At 34.3% G+C, this 21658-nt stretch overlaps 1 protein-coding gene across 1 annotated transcript in view; it reads left to right on the top strand.

Moving 5' to 3' along the window:
* The window catches only part of DPYD (dihydropyrimidine dehydrogenase), a 974103-nt gene that overhangs the window by 398518 nt on the left and 553927 nt on the right, over positions 1 to 21658 (top strand). The window contains exons 9-10 of the mRNA XM_044672105.1: positions 14176 to 14283; positions 16787 to 16956. Coding sequence (XP_044528040.1) covers positions 14176 to 14283; positions 16787 to 16956 — 278 coding nt within the window. The remainder of the gene's footprint in view (positions 1 to 14175; positions 14284 to 16786; positions 16957 to 21658) is intronic.

The raw sequence follows: 21658 nt of genomic DNA, 5'->3' as shown, positions 1-21658 counted from the left end.
ATTCGTGTCCCTTGCCCAGTAATCAATTGGGGAATGGCTTGAGTTTTTGTACAATTGATTTAGCTCCTTATAAATTTGAGTAATTAGACCTTACCATAAAAGTTTTTGATAAAAATACATCCTTTTCGCTTTTGGTGGTTTTTTTAAGAATACAGATATAGTAGTGGTATTGCTGGACCAAAGGGTATGTACAGTTATATAGCCCTTCGGGCATAGTTCCAAATTGTTCCATTAAGAGTGATTATAACTAAACAGTTCTTAACCATGTGGCCAACCTGAGAATGAGCCATTCTGAGTTTAGCTAGGGTAATATAATGATGTCCAAAATGTTGTTTAAATTCAGGTACATACTTAAAACATTTCCAAACTTGTTGGGAAGAGTCAGAACTTTCATTCCAAAGGTATAATTTTCATAAATAGAATGTCATAGTCATATTCCTCTAGACATGTTAGTACACAGAACACGGTACTCCAGTTTTAGTCTATGTGGGTCTGATTATAGCAGGATTGTTATTTTATTCTTCCCAAATCCATATTTTGCTTAAGATAACTCAAAAATGTTTTAACTTTATTTGAATTCAAAAAGTCTCATGACTTGTTGAAATTGCAGCCCAGTAGAAACCCTAGATACTTTTCAGGAAAATAATTGTCTTACTAGGCTCCCCATCTCCATTTTATAAGTTTGAAGTTGGTACTTTAACTTAAAACTTTACTTTTGTTCCTATTCATTTAAATTTTATTTATTTGAATATGATATTCTAATGTATTTTGTAATTTAAAATCTCAAGCATACAATCTATACTTTCATCCAAGCCACTAAAAATACACACACACATCAGGGATTGAGCACAAATCCTGGAACACTGCACTGGAAACAGAAACTTCTTTCTAAGTTGACATTGAACTATTAAGGAAAATTCTTTGAGTCTCATACTGAGTAGAAAAGATTTTGAATATAGGAACAAGGATGGCCTATATGTCCATGCCGTAACTTGGACATAACATGCCCATGGTAGCAGCCTAGCTGTGTTTTAAGAAGTTCTTCATTAGGATGACTAAAGAATGGATTTTTAAATATTTTCTTTATCTAATTTATAATATACTTATAATATATATATAGTATATGTATGTTTGTATATGTAATATCAGATGCTAATCTATCTGTGTCCTATCATTATTCAATGGAAGAACCTCTCCTTTTTTAAACCATGTTCACATTTTATAATCTCATGATAACTATGCCTCAAAAAAATTTTGTAGAAATAGAGGATGCAGCAAATGGATAGTATATTAATGATGTCTCATCAACCTTTTTTTTTTCCTAAATGAACCATCTGTTATATTTTCCAATTACTTGATATCTTATCATCTTTGAGAGTTCTTAAAAAAAATCAATGACTAAAATGGTTATATATGTTTCTCTCTCTCTTATATATATATATGTACATATATATATGATAAAAAATGATAAAGGCTGATATTATGAGGAAAAATAGTATTTTATTTAGGCCCATGATGATAGAATAAGATCGACCATGAGCCTGTAAAATTTTCAAATTGCTGCCTCAGCCATTACGTTCCTACCTTCCCTCATCTTGTCTGCATAGCAAAAGAGGAAGTCAAACCAGACTTCCCAATACTTAAAGCCAGCTTTACCTTGAAGACATCATCCAAAACAGGAAACTCATTGGACCATGGGAAATGTAGTTTCAAAGTCCCCCACATGTCCACAGGAAGTTTGTCATATATCTACATATCTTGAGGCTTAATACTTCTAAACAGAACCCCAGAAATTCTAAATAACANCTGTTATCCTTCATGTCTTTAAAATCAGAGACTGGGTAAAACTTTGGTGCTGTATATCAGTTTAATTTGATGAATAAAGGCAAATAGAAATGTTTTATGACTTTAAAACATTCAGCAAAAACCAGTTTGGCAGCATAGTTCAATTGCATGGCTAGATTGTGTTTTTTTGTTTTGATTTTAAGTTATTTCATGATTTTGCAGTATATTTTTTATTTAAACATCCCCCTAGATTGTTAGAAACAGGAAAGCTCTAGTATTTGGCCGGCACACAAGAACTAGATGCAAAACTGATTATAAATGGAAAATAAAAGAGCAGTATGATTTCTTGGCCCAGTGAATGAAGAGACACTAGAATCAGGCATTAGAAGTGGCAAACAAATGATGTGGGGAGAGGAGAAAGAGGGAGGAGAGAGAAAGAGAGAGAGAGAGAGAGAGAGAGAGAGAGAGAGAGAGAGAGAGAGAGAGAGAGAGAGAGAGTTTGTGAACCAGAAGAATGCTGTTTTATGATATATTTAGATTTTAGAAAAACATGAAAAAGTCTCATGCTTTCCATGTGGTTATGAGAAAGTGAAGTGGAAGGAATATCTTTAGAAAGATTGTTTAAATGTTTAAATGACTGGATCCAAAGAGGAATCATTTATAAGTCTGCTTTGACTTGGATGGAGGTCTCCAGTGCAATGTCTCAAGGATTATTCACCTTTCTGAGATACATCACTTTTTTCTGTAACTTTGGGGGATAAAAAGCAATAAATGCCACACATATTAGATTTACAGATCAAATGATGCTGGAGAGGATACCTAAACTATTATATGACAAAATTATATTGAGAGGCAAATCTATTAAGATTAAATTTCTTTTATTTATTTATTTTTTTAGTCTTTACCTTTTGTCTTGGAGTCAATACTGTGTATTGGCTCCAAGGCAGAAGAGTGGTAAGGGCTAGGCAATGGGGGGTCAAGTGACTTACCCAGGGTCACACAGCTGGGAAGTGGCTGAGGTCAGATTTGAATCTAGGATCTCCCATCTCTAGGCCTGGCTCTCATTCCACTGAGCTACCCAGCTGCCCCCTATTAAGATTAAATTTAATGAGGATAATTGCAAAATATTACACTTGTCAGATAGTGGAGAGAAAGAAGAGATGAGACATAAATAAAAAACAAACTTTGAAGGACACAAGTATAGAAATCAGGAAGAATTTTATCAACAATCAATGATAGTGACTGATAAAGGCCATTCAGACAGGTACATGAAAACTAGAAAGAATTCAACTAAAACTGAAAGAGGGAAGAATATGTCAGAATAGGGAGTAGACAGTAAATGTATATTACTGTTCCTAAGAGCTTCACAGTGAAAGATTGTGGAAATATAAGAATATAGCTTGAGTGAATGTCAGTAGTGGGAAGGATTTTAAGACTAGAAGAAGACCTGTGAATATTTATAGGCAGTGGTGAGCAGTCTAGTAAATAGAGATTGATGATGAAGGGGACAGTAGGAAATGATCAATAGAATCAAGCTCCTGAAGAAGGCAGTGATGTGATCAAAGACACCAATCGAGGCATTATTTTTGGAAAGGAAAAGGGCTTAATGCTCACTGGTTGCCATATTCCTTTAGTTGTTAGAGGGATTAAATGCTGGTTAAGTCAGTTCTTGTGATCTTTCTGTTTCCTCATTTTGGAGATATTTCTATTTACTTACTTATTCATTTATTTATTACCTTGGTATCCCCCCCAAAAAATCAGTAATACAGTCAATAGCTTTGCTTTTGTACATTTCGTTTCACCCTTCTCCCTCCCTCCCTTGGAATTGATAACTTGTTTAAACAGATCAGGTCAGAGTTGCTATAATTGCACACAGTGTTGCCGTCTTATCTTTATCCTTACTTCTAATTTGGTATTGATTTTAGCTCTCACCAGTTGATGAGAGCTGTGTAGAGATGACTGCAAACAGACAGTTGATTCTGAAATGAGTGCTGCCTCAGTGACCAGTTATTTCCTCTCTCTATAAAGACACAGTCAATTTCATGTTTTATAATCTTGCTTGTCACTTCCAGCATGGCTGTCTTCTTAGAGAAAGAACTCTTGATGGACACACATGAGGCTCCTTTGTAGACTCTCTAAGCCTTTTAGCTCTCATTTCTTAGTCTCACGCTGTTTCCTAACCCGTGATTTTGCAGTGCTCCCTTGCATCCCTTTTTTGATTTGAAGTCAAGAAGCATTCTGTTCTATTTGGGGGTGGAAGTCTGCCTTTTCACCCATCTTCTCAACCCTTTGCTTGGTTTTTCTCCAAACTTGTGCTCAGAGAAAGAAACTACGCTGTCTGTTGCAGATAGTTGATGTTACAGACAGAGCAATGCCTTTAGTCCTGAAGACCTGAAGTCATATCCCGCCTCAGATATTTTGTAGCCAGGAGACCGTGGGAAAGTCACTTAACCTCTCATACCTATAGTTATCTCCTTTTTAAAGTAGAAATAAGGGGGCAGCTGGGTGGCTCAGTGGATGGAGAGTCAGACCCAGAGACTGAAGGTCCTGGGTTTAAATCTGGCCTCAGAGGGACTTATGAGAAAGAAAATTAGCCACATTCAGAGGAAGAACTACAGGAGTGGAAATGCAGAAGAAAAACAACTGCTTGAACACATGGACTGATGGGGATATTATTGGGGATGTAGACACTAAATGATAAAACTCTAGTCCAACTATCAATGATGTGGAATTAAGTCTTGATCAGTGATACATGTAAAGTCCAGTGGAATTGCGACAGCTAAGGGAAGTTAAGAGGGTTTGGGGGAGAGAGAAAGAACATGAAATATGTAACTATGGGAAAATATTCAAAATAAAAACTTAAAAAAATAAAATAAAATAAAAACTTTAATTAAAAAAATAAATCTGGCCTCAAACACTTCCTAGCTGTGTGACCCTGGGCAAGTCACTTGACCCCCATTGCCTACCGTTACCACTCTGCTGCCTTGGAACCAATACACAGTATTGACTCCAAGATGGAAGGTAAGGGTTTAAAAAAAATAAAGTAGGAATAATAACAGCTTTCACCTCACAGGCCTGTGGTGAGGATCAAATGAGGTATCTGCAAAACACTTTTTAAACATTTAAGAGTCGTGGACAACTCCAAGGAATTCATGATGAGAAAAGTTATCCACTGTCATAGAAGGAACTGACAGAATCTGAATGTAGATTGAAGCGTGCCATTCTTCACTTCATTTCCTTCATGAAATTTTCTTTGGTATAAGCAATATTTGTCTTCTTTCATGACTTGATGAACATGGAAATATATCTTGTATAATAATGCATGGACAGCCTTTATTACCTGCCTTTTTGGAGAGGGGAGAGGGGCGGGAGGAAGGCAGAAAATATGGATTGCAAAATGTCAGAAAACAGTTACTGAAAATTGTATCGACCTATAATTTGGAAAAAAATTTTAAAAGTACATAAAGAGCCATATGTTGCCTATTATTACTATCATTGTCATTATTATTTCTTGGCCTATAACCAACCCACCCCTTTAAAGTATTTTAGTTTTTACCTGAATTGAGCTATGAATCATTCTTCCCCTTAGCATCAACTTTCTTTATCTTCTTGCTTTCACTTATAAAGAAAATGTCAATAGGGAGAGAATGCATTTTCTCTAAGAGATTATTAAATTAGTCCTTTAAAAAAATCCCACATTGAGAGTTGTTGTTATTTTTTAATTGTTCAGTTGACACTCATAGATCATACCATGCTAATACTTTCCATGGGGATTTCTTAGCAAATATATTGGAGTGGTTTTCCTTTTCCTTCTCATTCTCTTAAATAGAAATTAAGTGATTTGCCCAGGGTCAAACAACTAGTAAATGTCTGAGGCCACCAGATTTGAAAGGGAGTCTTCCTCATTCCAAGCTCACTGTTCTATCCACTAAGCCATTAGCTGCCTCAACATTGAGAAAGAATGCTGTTCACAACTAGAAAAAGAAATGTAGGAGTAGAAATCCAGAGGAAAATATATAATTTATCCCTTGTTTATATGGGTATATGATTTGGGATTTGGGTTTTAAAAGATTACTCTATTGCAGAAATGAATAATATGGAAATAGGATTTGAGTGATAATATATGTATAACCAAGTAGAATTGCTTGTCAACTCCAGGAGAGGGGAGGGAAGATGGGAGAGAGACAACAAGAATCACGTAACTATGGGACAAAATTTTTAAATAAACAAATAAATAAATAAATACTATACAAATAAAAAGTAGTAAATTTTTAAATGTCATATGATTCCTAATATTGTGCCTTCTTTTGGACCACTCATGGCCCTTTGACTCTATAAGGCAGCTTCACAAAACTGAAGCCCTTTTGGGAGTGTGTGTAAATCTATATTTCAATGTTTTCCATGGCCTTGAATATAGGTCCCTAAATTCATAAACTCTGTATGTTTTTAATGGTCACCCTCTCTCTGTGTTTACTAGGCTGATTCTTGGACAGTTAATCCTTGTATTCAGAAGCCTATACATGAATCTTTCACATCTTGGTAGTCCTTGTTAAATTGTTTACTCTGTGATATCACTTTCAGAAACAACATTTCCCCATGAACATAACATTACCCCAAAAATGAATCAGAGTAGGGTTTTAATAAAGGTTTTAAATGCACTTGTTTCACAGTTTGAAACCATGGGTTCAAGTCTTGGCCAATGCTAATAAACACATAAATCTGAATGTGGGGAAGTTGTTCAACTTTCTGTCAGCCATGGTTTCCTCATTTCTAAAGAGAAGGAAACTGGACTAGATGATTTCTAAATCTGTTTCATTTTTAAATCCTATAATGTATAGAAAGAACTAAATCCATGAATATAGAAAAAATACTCATGAATCATATACATATATTTTTGGCATTACTACTCTACTAGGCTATGTGAAAAAATACAGAATATGTGAGGTTGGGAGATAAAAGGAAATGAAACTATTTGAAAAGTTTGGATTTGCAAAAATGGAACTTTGTCATTGTTATTCCACTGTTTCCTTGAATTCAGAAGAAAGAAAATTATAGTTAAATACTCTGAGGGCTACTTATACCAAAACAGAATGTTCACCTTGACATAACTTTAGTCCCATAATGGATTGCAATATACATATATATGCATATATATAAATATATATGTATGTGTGTGGTTCCACATCCTTTTTTTTTTCAAACAGAAGCCTAACTTGTTTAAGCTAAAGATTAACAATTTTAATAAAGAATTTGTAACATAATACTATATTTCATGGCCCTCCCATTTAGAGGGTTTCTGAGATTTTGTTCTTTAAAAATATTTGATAGTAGCAATAATTTTGTAAAATATTGAAAGAAATGAAAACCATGATTCCAGAAGATGGATAATGAAAAATGCTGCACACCTCATTACAGAAAGATAAAAAATTAATATGCAAAATAAGAAATGCAATTCTAAAGGTAACCAATTTAGGAACATTTTTCTTGCCAGCTTATTGACCTTGACAAAAGATCTATATTTCCTTCCTTTCTTCCTTCTTGTTCCTCTTTTCTCTCTCTCCCTCCATTTGTTCCTCTTCCATTCTTTTTTTTTTAAACCCTTGTACTTCGGTGTATTGTCTCATAGGTGGAAGATTGGTAAGGGTGGGCAATGGGGGTCAAGTGACTTGCCCAGGGTCACATAGCTGGGAAGTGGCTGAGGCCGGGTCCTCTTCCATTCTTTCTTTCCTTTCTTCTTCCTTCAATCCATCTTTTCTTCCAACTTCAGTGAGTGAGGACTGTTGGGAGGGATAAAAATATGAATAGTTATTACATGAAACAAAATTCTAAAATAACAAAGAAACAATAAATAATAAAATAAGAAGCATTCATGCCATTTGCTATTAATTAAATTGTTTGGATTTATAAGGACATTTTATGAAACTTGGTAATTTTGCTTCTAGGTTCTATGTCAGTAATAACTCCTCATTGCCACCAGGTTAACACTGTTCTTGAAGAAGTTTACTGGGGAAAAACTAGAGTACCCCAATTGAAAAAGAGCACAGATATAAACTGTTCACTACCATAAGATGCTTCTTCTGTGTCATGGCCACTGAGAGCAGCTGGGGAAAGGCTTGCTGATTGCTTGAGAATTCCCTTGAGGAATTCCTGCTGTAACCAGGATATTTTAGAGAAGCAGAAAGAATGAACACTGCTGGTATATCTGGGCTGAGGTTGATTTTTCTATTTTATTGGCTACAGAGAAATTGCATATGAAGATAGAGTGAGGGAGTAGACAGGGAAGGTTTTTGGCTATGTCTGAAGTCAGCTTTCCTGTTGGTAATATTTTGTCTATGTGATTAGCTTACTGCCTTCTCTTTGGGAAAAACATGGGAGGGTTTATTCTATGTATCCCTGGAGTCTCATGTACCTATATATACCTATACAACTTCTGACTCATGAAGCAGTAGAATATCTCCCTATCAGAATAGAGCCTATAATAAAAAGTCAAGAACACCTCAGCAAATTTTGCTTCTCTGAGCATAAATGTTATCTAATCCCTGCTTTGCCTGAATTCCCTCCTTTCAGGGTGTGTCTCTGTTGGGAGACCTGGCAATCAGTGACTATGGGAATCAGACACATGGGTTATCCAGCACAAATTAGATGATTACTCTTCACCCCATGGCCCCAAAACCAATTAGTTCTTTTAACTTAAGAAAAATAAGATAGATCCAACAGTTCAGTCAGTCTTCTTATAAAAATGAACACTTTATGAAAATAACTATGTTGCCAACATTCTAAGCAATTAATTAATTATAGAGATATGTCTATAGCAAAATTTAAATGAATTATTTTTTATTTGTTATGAAGGAAGGCTGCTTCTTGAAGTAGCATATTCAGAAATGTCTATGATATAAAAAACAAAGGAATCGATACCATTTTTTCTCCATTAAGATAGTGTCTATTTTCTATTAGTTTTACATTGCAGAGAATTTGGAACTATATCTGAGAATATTCCAGGCTAAAGAATTGTATGGGGTTGGCCAAAGGTTTTCTCTCTGTAACTTACATAGGTGGATCCATACTAAGACCAAGAGCCTTAGTGATAATGCTAGCTATGTTTATTTAACCTAATCGATAAATATTTATGGTAGCTGAAAAGCTGAGTGTGGTGGGTTGAGGTGCAGGAAGAGCATCAGAAGGTACCTGGTCTGGAAACAAGATGTTCCTAGAGTCAACACTATGGATTTCAGCTTATGGTAAAGGAAGTTTGCTGGAAAAGTCTGATACATCTATAAAGGGAGGTAAGAGGAGTTTTTTTCTCTGCCTTCCAGCCTTCCAGTCCCAGGGGAGAGACAAGTGAGGGTGCTGAGGAGGTGTTGAGTATTAAAACGGAATCAATCTCCATGCTGATTAGATTTCAGGTGATGAACTGATGGGAAATAAGACTTTGAATAAATGACCTAGTTAGGACATGTACCTAGCCTGCTGCTAACCTAAGCATTACCTCAAAATATGTCTCTAGACACAGCAGTGGAGACACAACTTTATATTCTGATTTCTTTCTTCCTACTGGGTTAGCAATAGGAATATACAAAATCTTATTTATGATAGTGAATCTCATAAAAAGTACTTTTGCAGAAAAATATTAAGCATACTAATAATGTTAGAAATGAATTTAACCTACACAAAAATGTTTTGAGGGCAAAACTGTTTTTTTGTCTTTGTTTCCTATGAACTTAATATGAGTTCTTAGAATATAGTAGGAGATTCATAAACATTTATTAAATTATTAAATTAAATCCTATGGGATTTTCTAAAGGATATCTCTTTAAAAAGCAAGTAAGGTATACATTTTCAAAACAGCATATTTGTTTTCATTTGCTAATCCAAACTTTTCATTTTAATATGTATTGATGCTTTTCATTTTTGTATCATAGCAATTTTCAGATATACCTACATACCCACTAACCCACCTATGCACACATACATAAACATGCTAATACATGTATGCATATACATCATAGAACTATATTTTGTAATAAAGAGGCAAAAAAGTTAAAACAAAATAGAACTTTGACAGTAGCTATTACTTACAGTGCATGTAACAATGTCCCCCATTTTTACCAAAAAGATTAAGGTATTTTTCATAATCTATTCTCAGAGAGCAAGACCATGATTGTAATTCTAAGTTGGATTTTGGAGAAATTTTTTTTGCATAATTACAATCATTATGCTTATTGTTCTTTGAATTGTAGGTTTTACATTAGTTCATGTGAGTTTTCATAAGTATTTCCTAATTCTTCATGCAATAATATTAATTTACCTTTCTGACCAAGACTTTTTTGCCCATCCCCCCCAACTTATGGTCAGTCACTTTGTTTCCAACTTTTTGTTATCACCCAAATGGGATTGCTATGAGCATTTTGATAATTATGAAACCTCTCAAAATATAAAATATTGATAGATGTCTCAATTTACTCAGAAGAACTGTACTCAAGAGAAAAGCTTTCCAAAGAGACTAGTGGGTCCCTAGTTAATTCCACCCTCCAAAGCTTCATTAGGATTCAATCTACTCTAATCAATGTTCTTAAGTTTGTCCCAAATCCCATGAGTTTCTCATCTCCAGACTAATTGTTATCAAATTGCTTTACTTCATATCTAATGCAAAGCAACTTATTTTTAATCCAGACACTTGAAATACTGAGAAATATCTCAAAGAAGACAGCATTAAATTTTGTCCCTCATTTTCAAAAGCCCAAATGCCTTTTTCAACCCCAAGGTTGAGGTATGTCATCCCATATGCACCATGAAACTTCTGTGTATGCTTTTGTGTGTGTGTGTGTGTGTGTATGTGTGTGTGTGTGTGTGGTTGGGGGTGATGGAGATTTTGAGAGCCACAGACCCTCAAGCCTAAAGAGAAGGGAGAGAGTAAAGTGCTATACTCTAAAGTTAACATAGGTATTAAAAGTTAGAGAGAACTGCCTATATGGAAATTAGTATGACCCAGCATTTCAGACATCCACTAGTGGGACTTTGGATACGTCTTTCACAAACAAGGAAGCACTATTGTATGACATTAATTTTCAGTTTCATAATGATAATATATAGTCTAATTTATGAGGGTCTAGGTTTGGCACTGGAAGAAACTCAAAGTCACAGAAATACAAGTGCCCATTAGTAGCTGCAGTGTACCTCTGCCTGGAGAAGTTTCTCTTTGAATTGCTTTCATTCATGGTTTCTCTTACAAGATCTATGAGGCAGCATAGAGAAGTCATATGAAGAATATGATAAGATGTACCCCACAACCCAAATCTAAGCCAATATAAGTGCCTTGGCATTTGTAAACTGCAAATGCAAAGGGAGAGAGTACAGGATAGAATGGCAAAAATCACAGTTTGGAAAAAAAAGAGTTCGGGGCTAAGAAATAAAATTGGACAGAGCCTTACAGGCTATAGGAAAACTTCAGGTCTATACTTTATGAGTCCCCTCCACCTTTTTTTACCCCAAGAAGAAGATTAAGATATAAAATTTGTAGAGCATTGCAATGTCAGGAAGATCTGGGTTCATATTCTGCCTGAGCCATTTATTTACTAAGTAGCCATAGGAAAATCAATTAACCTCTCTGTGCCTCAGTTCCCTCTTCTGTAAAAATAAGAGGATTGGACTAAATGCCCTCTAATGTCCCTCCAACTCTAAATCTGTGATTCTATTATAATGATTATTCAATATCTCTGTCTAGTCTTTCTCTCTGTCCCTATCTATTTCTGTCTGTTTTTCTCTCTCTCCCATTTTATTGGCACCCCCCTTGAATCCAGTGTCTACTGAGAAAAAAATGCCCCCCATATAAGGAGGGGAGAGGGGGACCCTTCTCCCTGTGTCAAAAATGAACATAGCCTATGGTAGGTGACCAACATATTTGCTTGTTTGTTTGTTTTTATATGTCACACAAATGAAATGGCTTAAGAATTAAATGGAAGTAGGGAACAGATGGTAGACACTGGCCACATTTGTCTAAAAAACAGGAATTAATTATTAGCTTATATCTACCTGTATTCTTCTCTTCACTGGGCAAAAGAGAAGTAAGGGATGGGGTAGAAGACTAAGGCTAAGTTCTCATTAATTATTGGACTCATCTTTCTATTAAGTGTAGAAGGAAATGGAAAAGCACCCAATTTCTACTCTATATTGGGCAAGATCTTAACAAAGTAGCAGAGGGAATTATTGTGCCTCTAATCTGTGCTTCTCTACTCAGAATGGTTAGGTGAGATAAATTTTTTAATATTATTCTTCTTTCTTGGCATTCTTCCCAAAGCTAAGTTTAATGCCAAGGGTTTTTGTGAACTTGTCTAAATGGTCAGATTTTTATACTTTCCTCTCCTTCGTTCCCTTTGTGACTCAGAGACACTTTTCTCCTTGTCGTTCCTCTTATGTGACATTACATTTTCTGATTCCAAGAATTTTCAATGGCTTTCCCTCAGCCTGAAACTCTTCTTCCTCTTCACTACCTCTTAGCTTCCCTGGCTTTTTTCATGTCTCAGAAAAGCTCTACCTTCTTAAAGAAGTCTTTCCTAGTTCTCCTTCATCTTAGTGCCTTCCCTCTGAGAATATTTCAGTATTTTTAATTTTGTTTTCACATAGTTGTTTGCATGTTGTCTCTCCCATTGGATTATTAATTGTTTACATAGCTGAATTAATTCAAATAACAGCATTTCAATAATAGCACTAACTAGGTTTGATTTTTCTGTAACACCTTTGTATACCATTTGTTTAGATACTATTTTTGGAATGTACTTTATAATTACTTAAGCTTAATGTAGTGTATAGGTCTCTGGACATGGAGGAAAGAAGGAAGAAATGAATTGAACAAAATAACAAATGAAGGAAGAAAAAAGGGAGGCAGGAGGGAGGAAGGAAATAAATATTTATTAAATGTCTACTATTTATCAGACACAGTGGTAAGAACTTTATAGATATTATATTACTTGATCCTCACAACAACCATATGCACTATTATTATTCATTTTTTGATGATGAGAATTTTGATGACAAAAACACATTTTTTACTTTTGAGGAAATTGAAGTAGACAGGTTACATGACTTGCTTAGGGTCACACATTTAATAAATGTTTGTGGTACCCTGGGGAGACAGATTATCTAGAATGATTGGTCCCAAGTTTCAGCCTTGGCTCTTTCACTTATGGTTTGTATAACCTTTGACAAGTCATTAACTTTCTTACCTTCAGTTTCTTCAAATGTAAAATAATGTAAAATAATGAAGTAGTTTCTGATGATCTCTAAAGTCAAATCCAGCTCTCATAGTTCTATGATCATAGGTAGCTTTAACTATAGACATCCTCTTAAAGGATGTTTACTTCTTTACCACATATTCTTTATTTCATGATATTCCTAGGAGGCTAAAAGGAATTATTATTAGCTTCATTTTACATATGAAAAAATGAAGACATTGTTAACTTAATTTGTCTTGCCATGGGGCTAACAAATGATCACAAAATGACAGAAACATAGAATTTGAGTATTCAAATGGATCTCAAAAGTCATGTAGGTCAACCCATAAATGAAAGGAATTCCATCAATTAGTCATCCTCCCCTACTCAGTCTGCTTTGTGGCAACTTATCATCTTCATTACTGTCTTCTAGAGCCAAAGAGAACAAATTTTATTCTTCTTCCACATGACGGTCCTTCACATATTTGAACCTCTTATGTCCCCCCTGAGTCTTCTCTTCTCCAGGTTAAAATGCCCAGTTCTTTCATCTGCTTCTCATATGACAGGGGTTCATGAATCTTCCCTTTTCTAGTTTTACTACTCTGGAATTCTCAAGTTCTTCAATGTCCTTCTTAAATTGTAGTCTAGTCAGAGCTTTCATCCCAGCAATCCTCACTGATACCCAGGAGGTCAACTCGGCCTCTTTTCATTACAATCTCCATTTTCTCCTGTTTATCAAATAAACTTCTTGATAATTGTGTATAGACATTTGAGGCCATGGATTTTAGTCCTGGTTCCTTTCCTCATCTTTGCCTCCTGTGAACTTCTGTGTCTCAGTTATTATCCTTCAATTAAAAAAAAATCAGAGTCATAAATGAAGCTCAGTCTTCTCAATTAAAAATGCAGTTTACTTTCTCCTGGACCTCCTAATAAATTAAATTAAAACTTAACATAAATAGTTTTGAAATATTTTCTAAAGTAAGTTTTATCTAAAATTCAAAATTATACTACAGTGTAAGATTTGTTTTTTCTTTCCTTTTTTAAAGATATGGAGGTGGTGAAATTGGAATAATTATTTCTCTGTTATGAAAGTAGTTATTTCCTTGTGGATTTTGTTTGTTTTTGCATTTGAAAAACATAATCTTCTTTTAATAACCATTTAAAAACATTTCTCTTCCCACAGGTTTACCAGAACCAAATAAAGATAGCATATTCCAAGGACTAAGTGTGGACCAGGGATTTTACACATCAAAAGACTTCTTACCACTGGTGGCCAAGGCAAGCAAACCAGGTAGAACATGTTTATTGTTTGTCTACTTTGAAAGTAGATATGAAAAAGCTATTTTTAGTTTTCATTTTTATGATATATATTATTTATTTCTGCTGAAATGCAGCTCATCATTTTATGGATTAGATATACCAGATATCAAATAAATCGAATACATAATAATGTGAAAAATAACAGATAGCATTTGTATTGTACCTCTAAGATGCAAATTGATTTAAATCTGTTGTCTTATATGATCCTCCCAACAACCCTGAAGGTAGGTACAATTATTATCTCAATTTTATATATAGGGTAAAAGAATCCAAGGGCAACTAGGTGGATCAGTGATTAGAACACTGGTCTTAGAGTCCGGAAGACTTATCTTCATTAATTCCTATCCAGCCTCAGACATGTACTAGTTGTTTGACTCTGGGCAAGTTATTTAACCTTTATTTGTATTTGTAACTTCATCTCTAAAATGTTCTGGAGAAGGAAATCTCAAACCATACCAGTGTCTTTGTTAAGAAAACCCTAAAATTGATTCACAAGGAATAGGACATGACTGAAACAATAAGACTGAGGACTTAAGTGATTTACCCAGGGTCACACAACTTATAAGGGTCTGAGGTAGCATTTGAACTCAGAGATTCCAACACTCTCCATTGCAATACCTTGATGCTCATAGAGGAACATAGAAAGCAACCACCTGTGTTCAACTCCTCAATAGGAATGATTGCTCTTATTCCTTCAAAATAGCATTATTCATGGATTGCACTCTTTAAAAGCCATGTCTTTATAGCAGCATGAGAAATTTAATGTTCAGTGTTCCTTGTGAAAGATAGTGAAATGGAACTCTCTTGGGAGAATTACTATTGAGTGGCTCAGAGAATTTTTGAGCTCAAGAACCTTTATTTTATTTTATTTTATTTTATTTTATTTTACTTTATTTTAAAGAGGAAGCAACTTGGACCCAACGTTATGTATCTTCCATAGGTTTACTTGCTAGCCACTGGAAGTATTTAACAATAGGAGAGATTACCGTCTATGTGAAATGGTTATCAGGGATGATTCAAGATCTCTGCCATTTCTATGATTCCCTAAATTTCAAAGATACAGATACTGTCTTTGCTGATATCACTTCATAAAATATAAGTAAGACATTATCAGAGATATGACTGACCTTCTCTAGAGCATGACTAGAGGAATTGTAATTATATTGTGACCAGAAAGCCTTCATTTTCTTTAAAAAAATCATTTTTTTCTATCTAAATAACTTTTATGGGTGTTGGAGCTTAAATATCCTAAGAAATATGTTGAAGACTCACCTGAATGTCAGGACTTAGAGACATATGCCTAAATGGGGGTAAGGCAGGACCACCTCTAGTGCATTACACACATCATTTAAGAAAAGAAGATTCTATATTTGGATGCTCTTACTATAGATATTTAAAAACTAAAGAATTATCCTCCTCCTATTTTCACATTAGAAATTACTATACGTACTTCTTCACTTCTTACTGTGAAAATTCACGATGGACACAACAAAAATTAGAGAATTACAGTGGTGATTGTTTGATCTCAAATACAAACTCTTCTGAGGAAAATGATTACATTTATTGAGATTATAGGTTTAAACTCTCCATGCTGCCATTCCTAAAATTACTATAATTTATTTAATCAGCAGTTAGTTGTATTTAACTCAATACTAAAGTGCTATCTAATATATAGAAACCACCTGCATTTTACCTCTTTTTCCCTTTTCCATGAGAATCTCTATGAGAATATAAAATCTTCAAATAAATGCCCTTGGTAAATGGACACATTAGAACTCATAATCCCTTTTGTTTGCTTTTTAAAGAAGTAAATCCCCACATGGGGGGGTATGATTTGTTTTCACATTCAGACAATTTACTTAGGAGAACGGTTTCAAGGAAACAGTGGTCACATGTTCAGTTGTCAAAGCAAGTGACGTGTAAGGACAATTACCTAAATGGAACTTTTTTGAGACTGGTGGATCTTTTTTTGCAGTTTACTAAACTTAATACAAGATGCTCATGTACTTAAGTCGTCTCACAAGACAATATCAAAACCAAAAGCTTTTGTAAACAATGAAGGATCATTTTCCCCTGAAACAGAAGAACAATTTATCATTTACCAAACAAAGATATAATGAAGGCAATTATAAGATTATGAATCAGAACCTGAAAGAGTGTAGTTTTAATTGGTTGATTCCAGTTTGGCTTAGTCTTGAACCTTTAAGAATATAATTTAGTCCGTGGCCCTTCTAAAAGGAAGAGAGAGAAACCACTGCTGCTAAGTGTAGTGACTATGAAATTACATATATGAGCATATTTTTAAAATGGGAATAAAACTGTCTTTCAGTGAAGCAGAATAATTTGATAGTGACACTCCATCCTTGGAAACTGCAAGATGCAATTTTACACTGCTTTGAGTACAAGTATCTTTTGAGCTGTCATGCAGAAATGGTTTCTCTACTTGAAAATGGGGTTTTCCTTTCATCATTCAGGAATGTGTGCCTGTCACTCCCCATTGCCATCGATACAGGGAGCTGTGATTGTACTTGGCGCCGGAGACACTGCTTTTGACTGTGCAACATCTGCTTTACGGTGTGGAGCCCGCCGCGTGTTCGTTGTCTTCAGGAAAGGCTTTGTTAATATAAGAGCCGTCCCAGAGGAGGTAAAATGGAACCATCAGAAAATATGGAGTTATAATAGGAGAAATTTTAAGAGATGAACTGTTAACGTACAGTGTTCTGTTTAAGTCATTGGACTGGTCTTAAAATTTGCAGATGAGAGTTAAAGGGGTCTGGAATCATACCTAATTGTGTCATATAATTCAGACATTCACAAGCAAAACCAAATTCATATTACTGATTTGGATAAAAATGAGTAATTTAATTTATCACTGTATGAATAGGATTGATTCTTGTTCTCTGTGCTAATACCTTTGAAATGGTTTATCTCCCTCTAATAGCATTAGAATTTGTTAAGTCCTCGGTGTAATTGGCACTGTTCCTGAAATGTGTGGGCCCTTACTTGAATTTAGCAATTGGAAGAATTAGAATAGGCCTATACATATAGCCATAAAGGATTGTCCTTTGATTTGTTTCGTTTGGCCCCAAAGGGAAGAATAAGTTAAGAAGTTACAAATAGGTTTTATCATCTGAGCGTAAGCAAAAATCTCACTAATAATTAATAATAATAAAATAATAAATGAAATAATAAATGAAAAATATAAAAATAATTAAAAATAATAAAACCCATTCAAAATTATAAAAAATAGATCTTCCAAAAATAAAGTAAAGTTCTAGACATTATAGAAAAGATTCCTGTTCGGGTACAGGTTGGAGTATACAACCTTTGTGAAGTCTCTTGCAACTCAAGTCTTCAGTAATTTTTATGTGTTTTTTAAAACTATAGTTATAGCAGTCTATACTTGTAAATATATAGTTTGATCACAAGAAAGAAATTATTTCGTGTCAACCTACTCTCCTGTTATGATCCATAAATAATTGATATCACTTCTTACTTAAAACATATACCTCTTTTAAAGTAATTATTTAATACAATTTTGTTGTTGATTATCTTAGAATAAAAATTATCTCATTAAAATAGGATTTAAGTGAGTCACCATTGTGTGGCATCCTGCTATTTTCTAAGTAATAATAATAGCATACATTTACATTGTACTTTAAGGTTTGTCAAAAAATAGATAGAAAGAGAGGTAAATAGAAAGATACAGAGATAATTTAGATAGGGAGAGAGAGAGAGAGATACAATAAAGAGAGAGGGTGAGCCACAGAAATCAATCCACTGAACATTCATCAATATCTACTACTGTGACACAGGGCACTGAGGATACAAAAGAAAGATATAGCCCTTTGTCCTAAAAAAAAATTTTACTATATCTATACTATATTTATTAACTCACTATATGTATCTACATAGATAAATATATACATATATAATTATACAATCTCATTTGGTCCTCACAACTCACAATATCCCTTGGAAGTGAGATTACAGTACTCTCATTTTACAGTTGAAGAAACTGCATCAGACAGCTTAAGTGACTTACCCAGGGTCACATAACTGGGAAATTTCTGAAGTAGAATTTGAATTGAGGTCTTCCTCATTTCAAGTTCTCACCCATTGTTCTAAAATTTTAATAAAGATAGGTTCATTAGTTACCTATTGATTACTCATGTGGATTAACCATTTAACAAATTAATCATAGAGGGAAATCAAAATGACATAAGGCTTTCTCTTTTATGGTGTCAGTTCCACTAAATGAATATATATTGGGGAAAATATATATACATGTGTATATATTAGAAACCTTCCTTTCTGTTTCCTATGTTCTGTAGCTGCCACTATCTTTCTAATTACCTCTCTTTCTATCTATTTTTTGATAAACCTTAATAGATAGATAACAAAAGAAGTGACATAAATGAGAGAATTAGTAGGGAGGTACCAAAAGGAGAGTTATCCTACAGAAGTTCCAGTAACAACTTAACCATGATTTTATGTAATGTTCACCTTTCCATGAGAATTTGGGAACCATTTAGTAGCCTGTCCTGTGGCACATGGCTAGAAATGATGTCACAATACCTATCAAAGGAAAAATAGATGATTTGATTGACAGAGCTATTGCTAAGTGAGTTTAGACTATAGAATCCAAAGGTGAGGAGTGAGAGTTGAAGAGAAGTGAGGTCTAAGAGAACCAAAGTCTTTAATATCAAAATAAAGTGCTAAAAGTTTCAAAGAGCTGATGTCAAAAAGAATCTTAAGTATTTGGGGAGATAAGTTTCATATGTCTTAAGTAAGAATACAGAGCTAGAAATGGATATTTAGATATATAGATATCTAAATAGATAAAAGGGATAAATAGAGGACCCAAAGAGCTTAAAGCAGGGCTTGGATATGGCTTCAGCATTGAATTAAATCATTAATGTCTGTCCCTGGATTAGTGCCACCCTTCTTGTTATTGATAGTTTCACAATGTAAATAGCCAGTACTTTCTACTTTAAAGAAAAATTCCAGCTCTTCAGGTGGTTTGGATTCATTATCAGGTTTTAGAAGCACGAAGGGTCCTTAAGTACCTTTGGTCCTCTCATATTAGTTTCTTTCCACATCGCTTAAGAATCTAATGTTGGGGCAGTGGGTGGCTCAGTGGATTGAAAACCAGGCATAGAAAGAGGAGCTCCTGAGTTCAAAATTGGACTCAGACAGTTCCTAGCTCTGCGACGCTGGGCAAGCCACTTAACCCCAATTGCCTAGCTTTTATCACTCTTCTGTCTTGGGACCAATACTTAACATTGATTCCAAGATATAAGGTAAGGGTTTTAAATTTTTTAAAGAGTCTAAGTCAATATTTGAGTATGTAGTAGAATGTAAATTCTTTGAGGACATGAGATATGTCATTTAATTTTTGTAAACCCCTTGTTGTAGGGCATGGCAGTAAAAATTTATGGATGTTTGTTGAATTGAATTCATTTCTATGGTTCCCAATGCTTTTCTTGTTATTGGATTCTCTTTTAGTGGTAAAAAGTATTAGTATGGAGAATTCACAAAAAGTATCTTCTGATGTTCCATGAATACTAAAATGTTTTAATAGATAAATCACAGAATCAAGGAGTCTCAGAGATATCTGGACCAAGTTGTATCTAAACAATAATAACTAATAATATCTGACATTCACATAGTATTTTAAATTTTGCAATGTGTTTTACATATGTTAATCTGTTTGATACAATTTGAATCAGATTTACCGAACATGAATGTCTCTTAAAGCATACCTAATAAAAGACTATCCCATTTTTGGTTAAAGACTATTGAGACAGAACTACTTCATGAGAAAACTAATTTTGCTTTTTCATGGCTCTTTGGTGTTTTGTTTTTTTTTTCTGTAAAGCTATAAGTTTATATTTTCCTTTTGTTATCTTGGAATTACTCTAGTTCTGTCCCATAGGTTCAAGAAAAATAAGTCTAATTACTTTTCTAGAGTACAATCCTTCAGTTATTTAAAGACAATTATCATGCCTCCTTCCCGTTTTTTTTTCTTCTTCACAGTTCTTTAACCTGATTTTCATGTGTCATGGACTTAAGGTTCTTTGCTATCATCTTTCTGTTCCTTTATATACTTTCCAGCTTATCAATATAATTTCAAAAGTGTGATACCCAGAACTGATACCATAGTAATTAATAATAACAATGACTCATATTTATATAGTACTTTTTATGTACCAGGCATTGTACTAAGTACTTTACAACTATTATTTAATTTGATTCTTACAACAACCCTGAGTATGTATGCTATTACTACCCTCATTTTATAGAGGAGAAAGCTGAGACCAATAGAAGTTAAATGACTTGCCCAAGTAAATAAGTTTTCGAGGCCACATTTGAACACAGCTCTTCCTGACAAACCCATCACTCCATCCATTGTGCCATCTAGCTCTAGTCATTAAGATGCCACAGACAGCTTTGATATAATGTGCCTCTATTGAAGGCTGCCCTGTCATACTGCTCACATTTATTTTGTAGCTTATTAAAACCTAAAAGATTGCCTTCCCTTTGATCCAGCCATATCATTGCTGGGTTTGTACCCCCAAAGAGATCATAGGGGAAAAGACATGTACAAAAATAGTTATAGCTATACTCTTTGTGGTGGCAAAAACTGGAAAACAAGGGTATTGGGGAATGGCTGAACAAATTGTGGTATCTGCTGGTGATGGGATACTATTGTGCTCAAAGGAATAATGAACTGGAGGAATTCCATGTGAACTGGAATGATGTAGGAATTGATGCAGAGTGAAAGGAGCAGAACCAGAAGAACACTGTACACAGAGACTGATACACTGTGGTAAAATCAAATGTAATGGACTTCTGTACTAGCAGAAAATCTTCAAATCATTTTTATACAAAATTCCACCACTCTACCTGGTCATGACTTATAAAACAGATTTTTGGTTCAAAAGTATATGATTTTATATATATCTATATATGTTCCTATTAAATCATCTTTATATAGTTTTAGCGCAATATAACGGACTTTCCAAATATTTTTGGATCTAGACTGTCATCTCATGTATTATCTAGACTTGTACCTTCTGCAGATTTGATAAGCATTACATCTAAAAATCCAGCCAGTCAGCCACCTCCATCAGTCAAGCAATAAGCTTTTATTAAGCTGCTATGTGCCACACACTATGCTAAATCATTGATTAAAAAAATGTTAAATAGCAAAGATCTAAGCCCTGAACTTTTGCACATTCCCTTGAGACCTCCTTCCAAACTGGAACAATATTATTAATGTTATACTTTTGGTCTAGCAATTCAACTAGTTTTGAATTTGTCTCCCATGCCATCATTCAGTC

The sequence above is a fragment of the Gracilinanus agilis genome, chromosome 4 (genome assembly GCF_016433145.1).
Source record: "Gracilinanus agilis isolate LMUSP501 chromosome 4, AgileGrace, whole genome shotgun sequence".
NCBI classification, from domain to species: domain Eukaryota; kingdom Metazoa; phylum Chordata; class Mammalia; order Didelphimorphia; family Didelphidae; genus Gracilinanus; species Gracilinanus agilis.
This window is presented reverse-complemented; position numbering and strand designations above follow the sequence as displayed.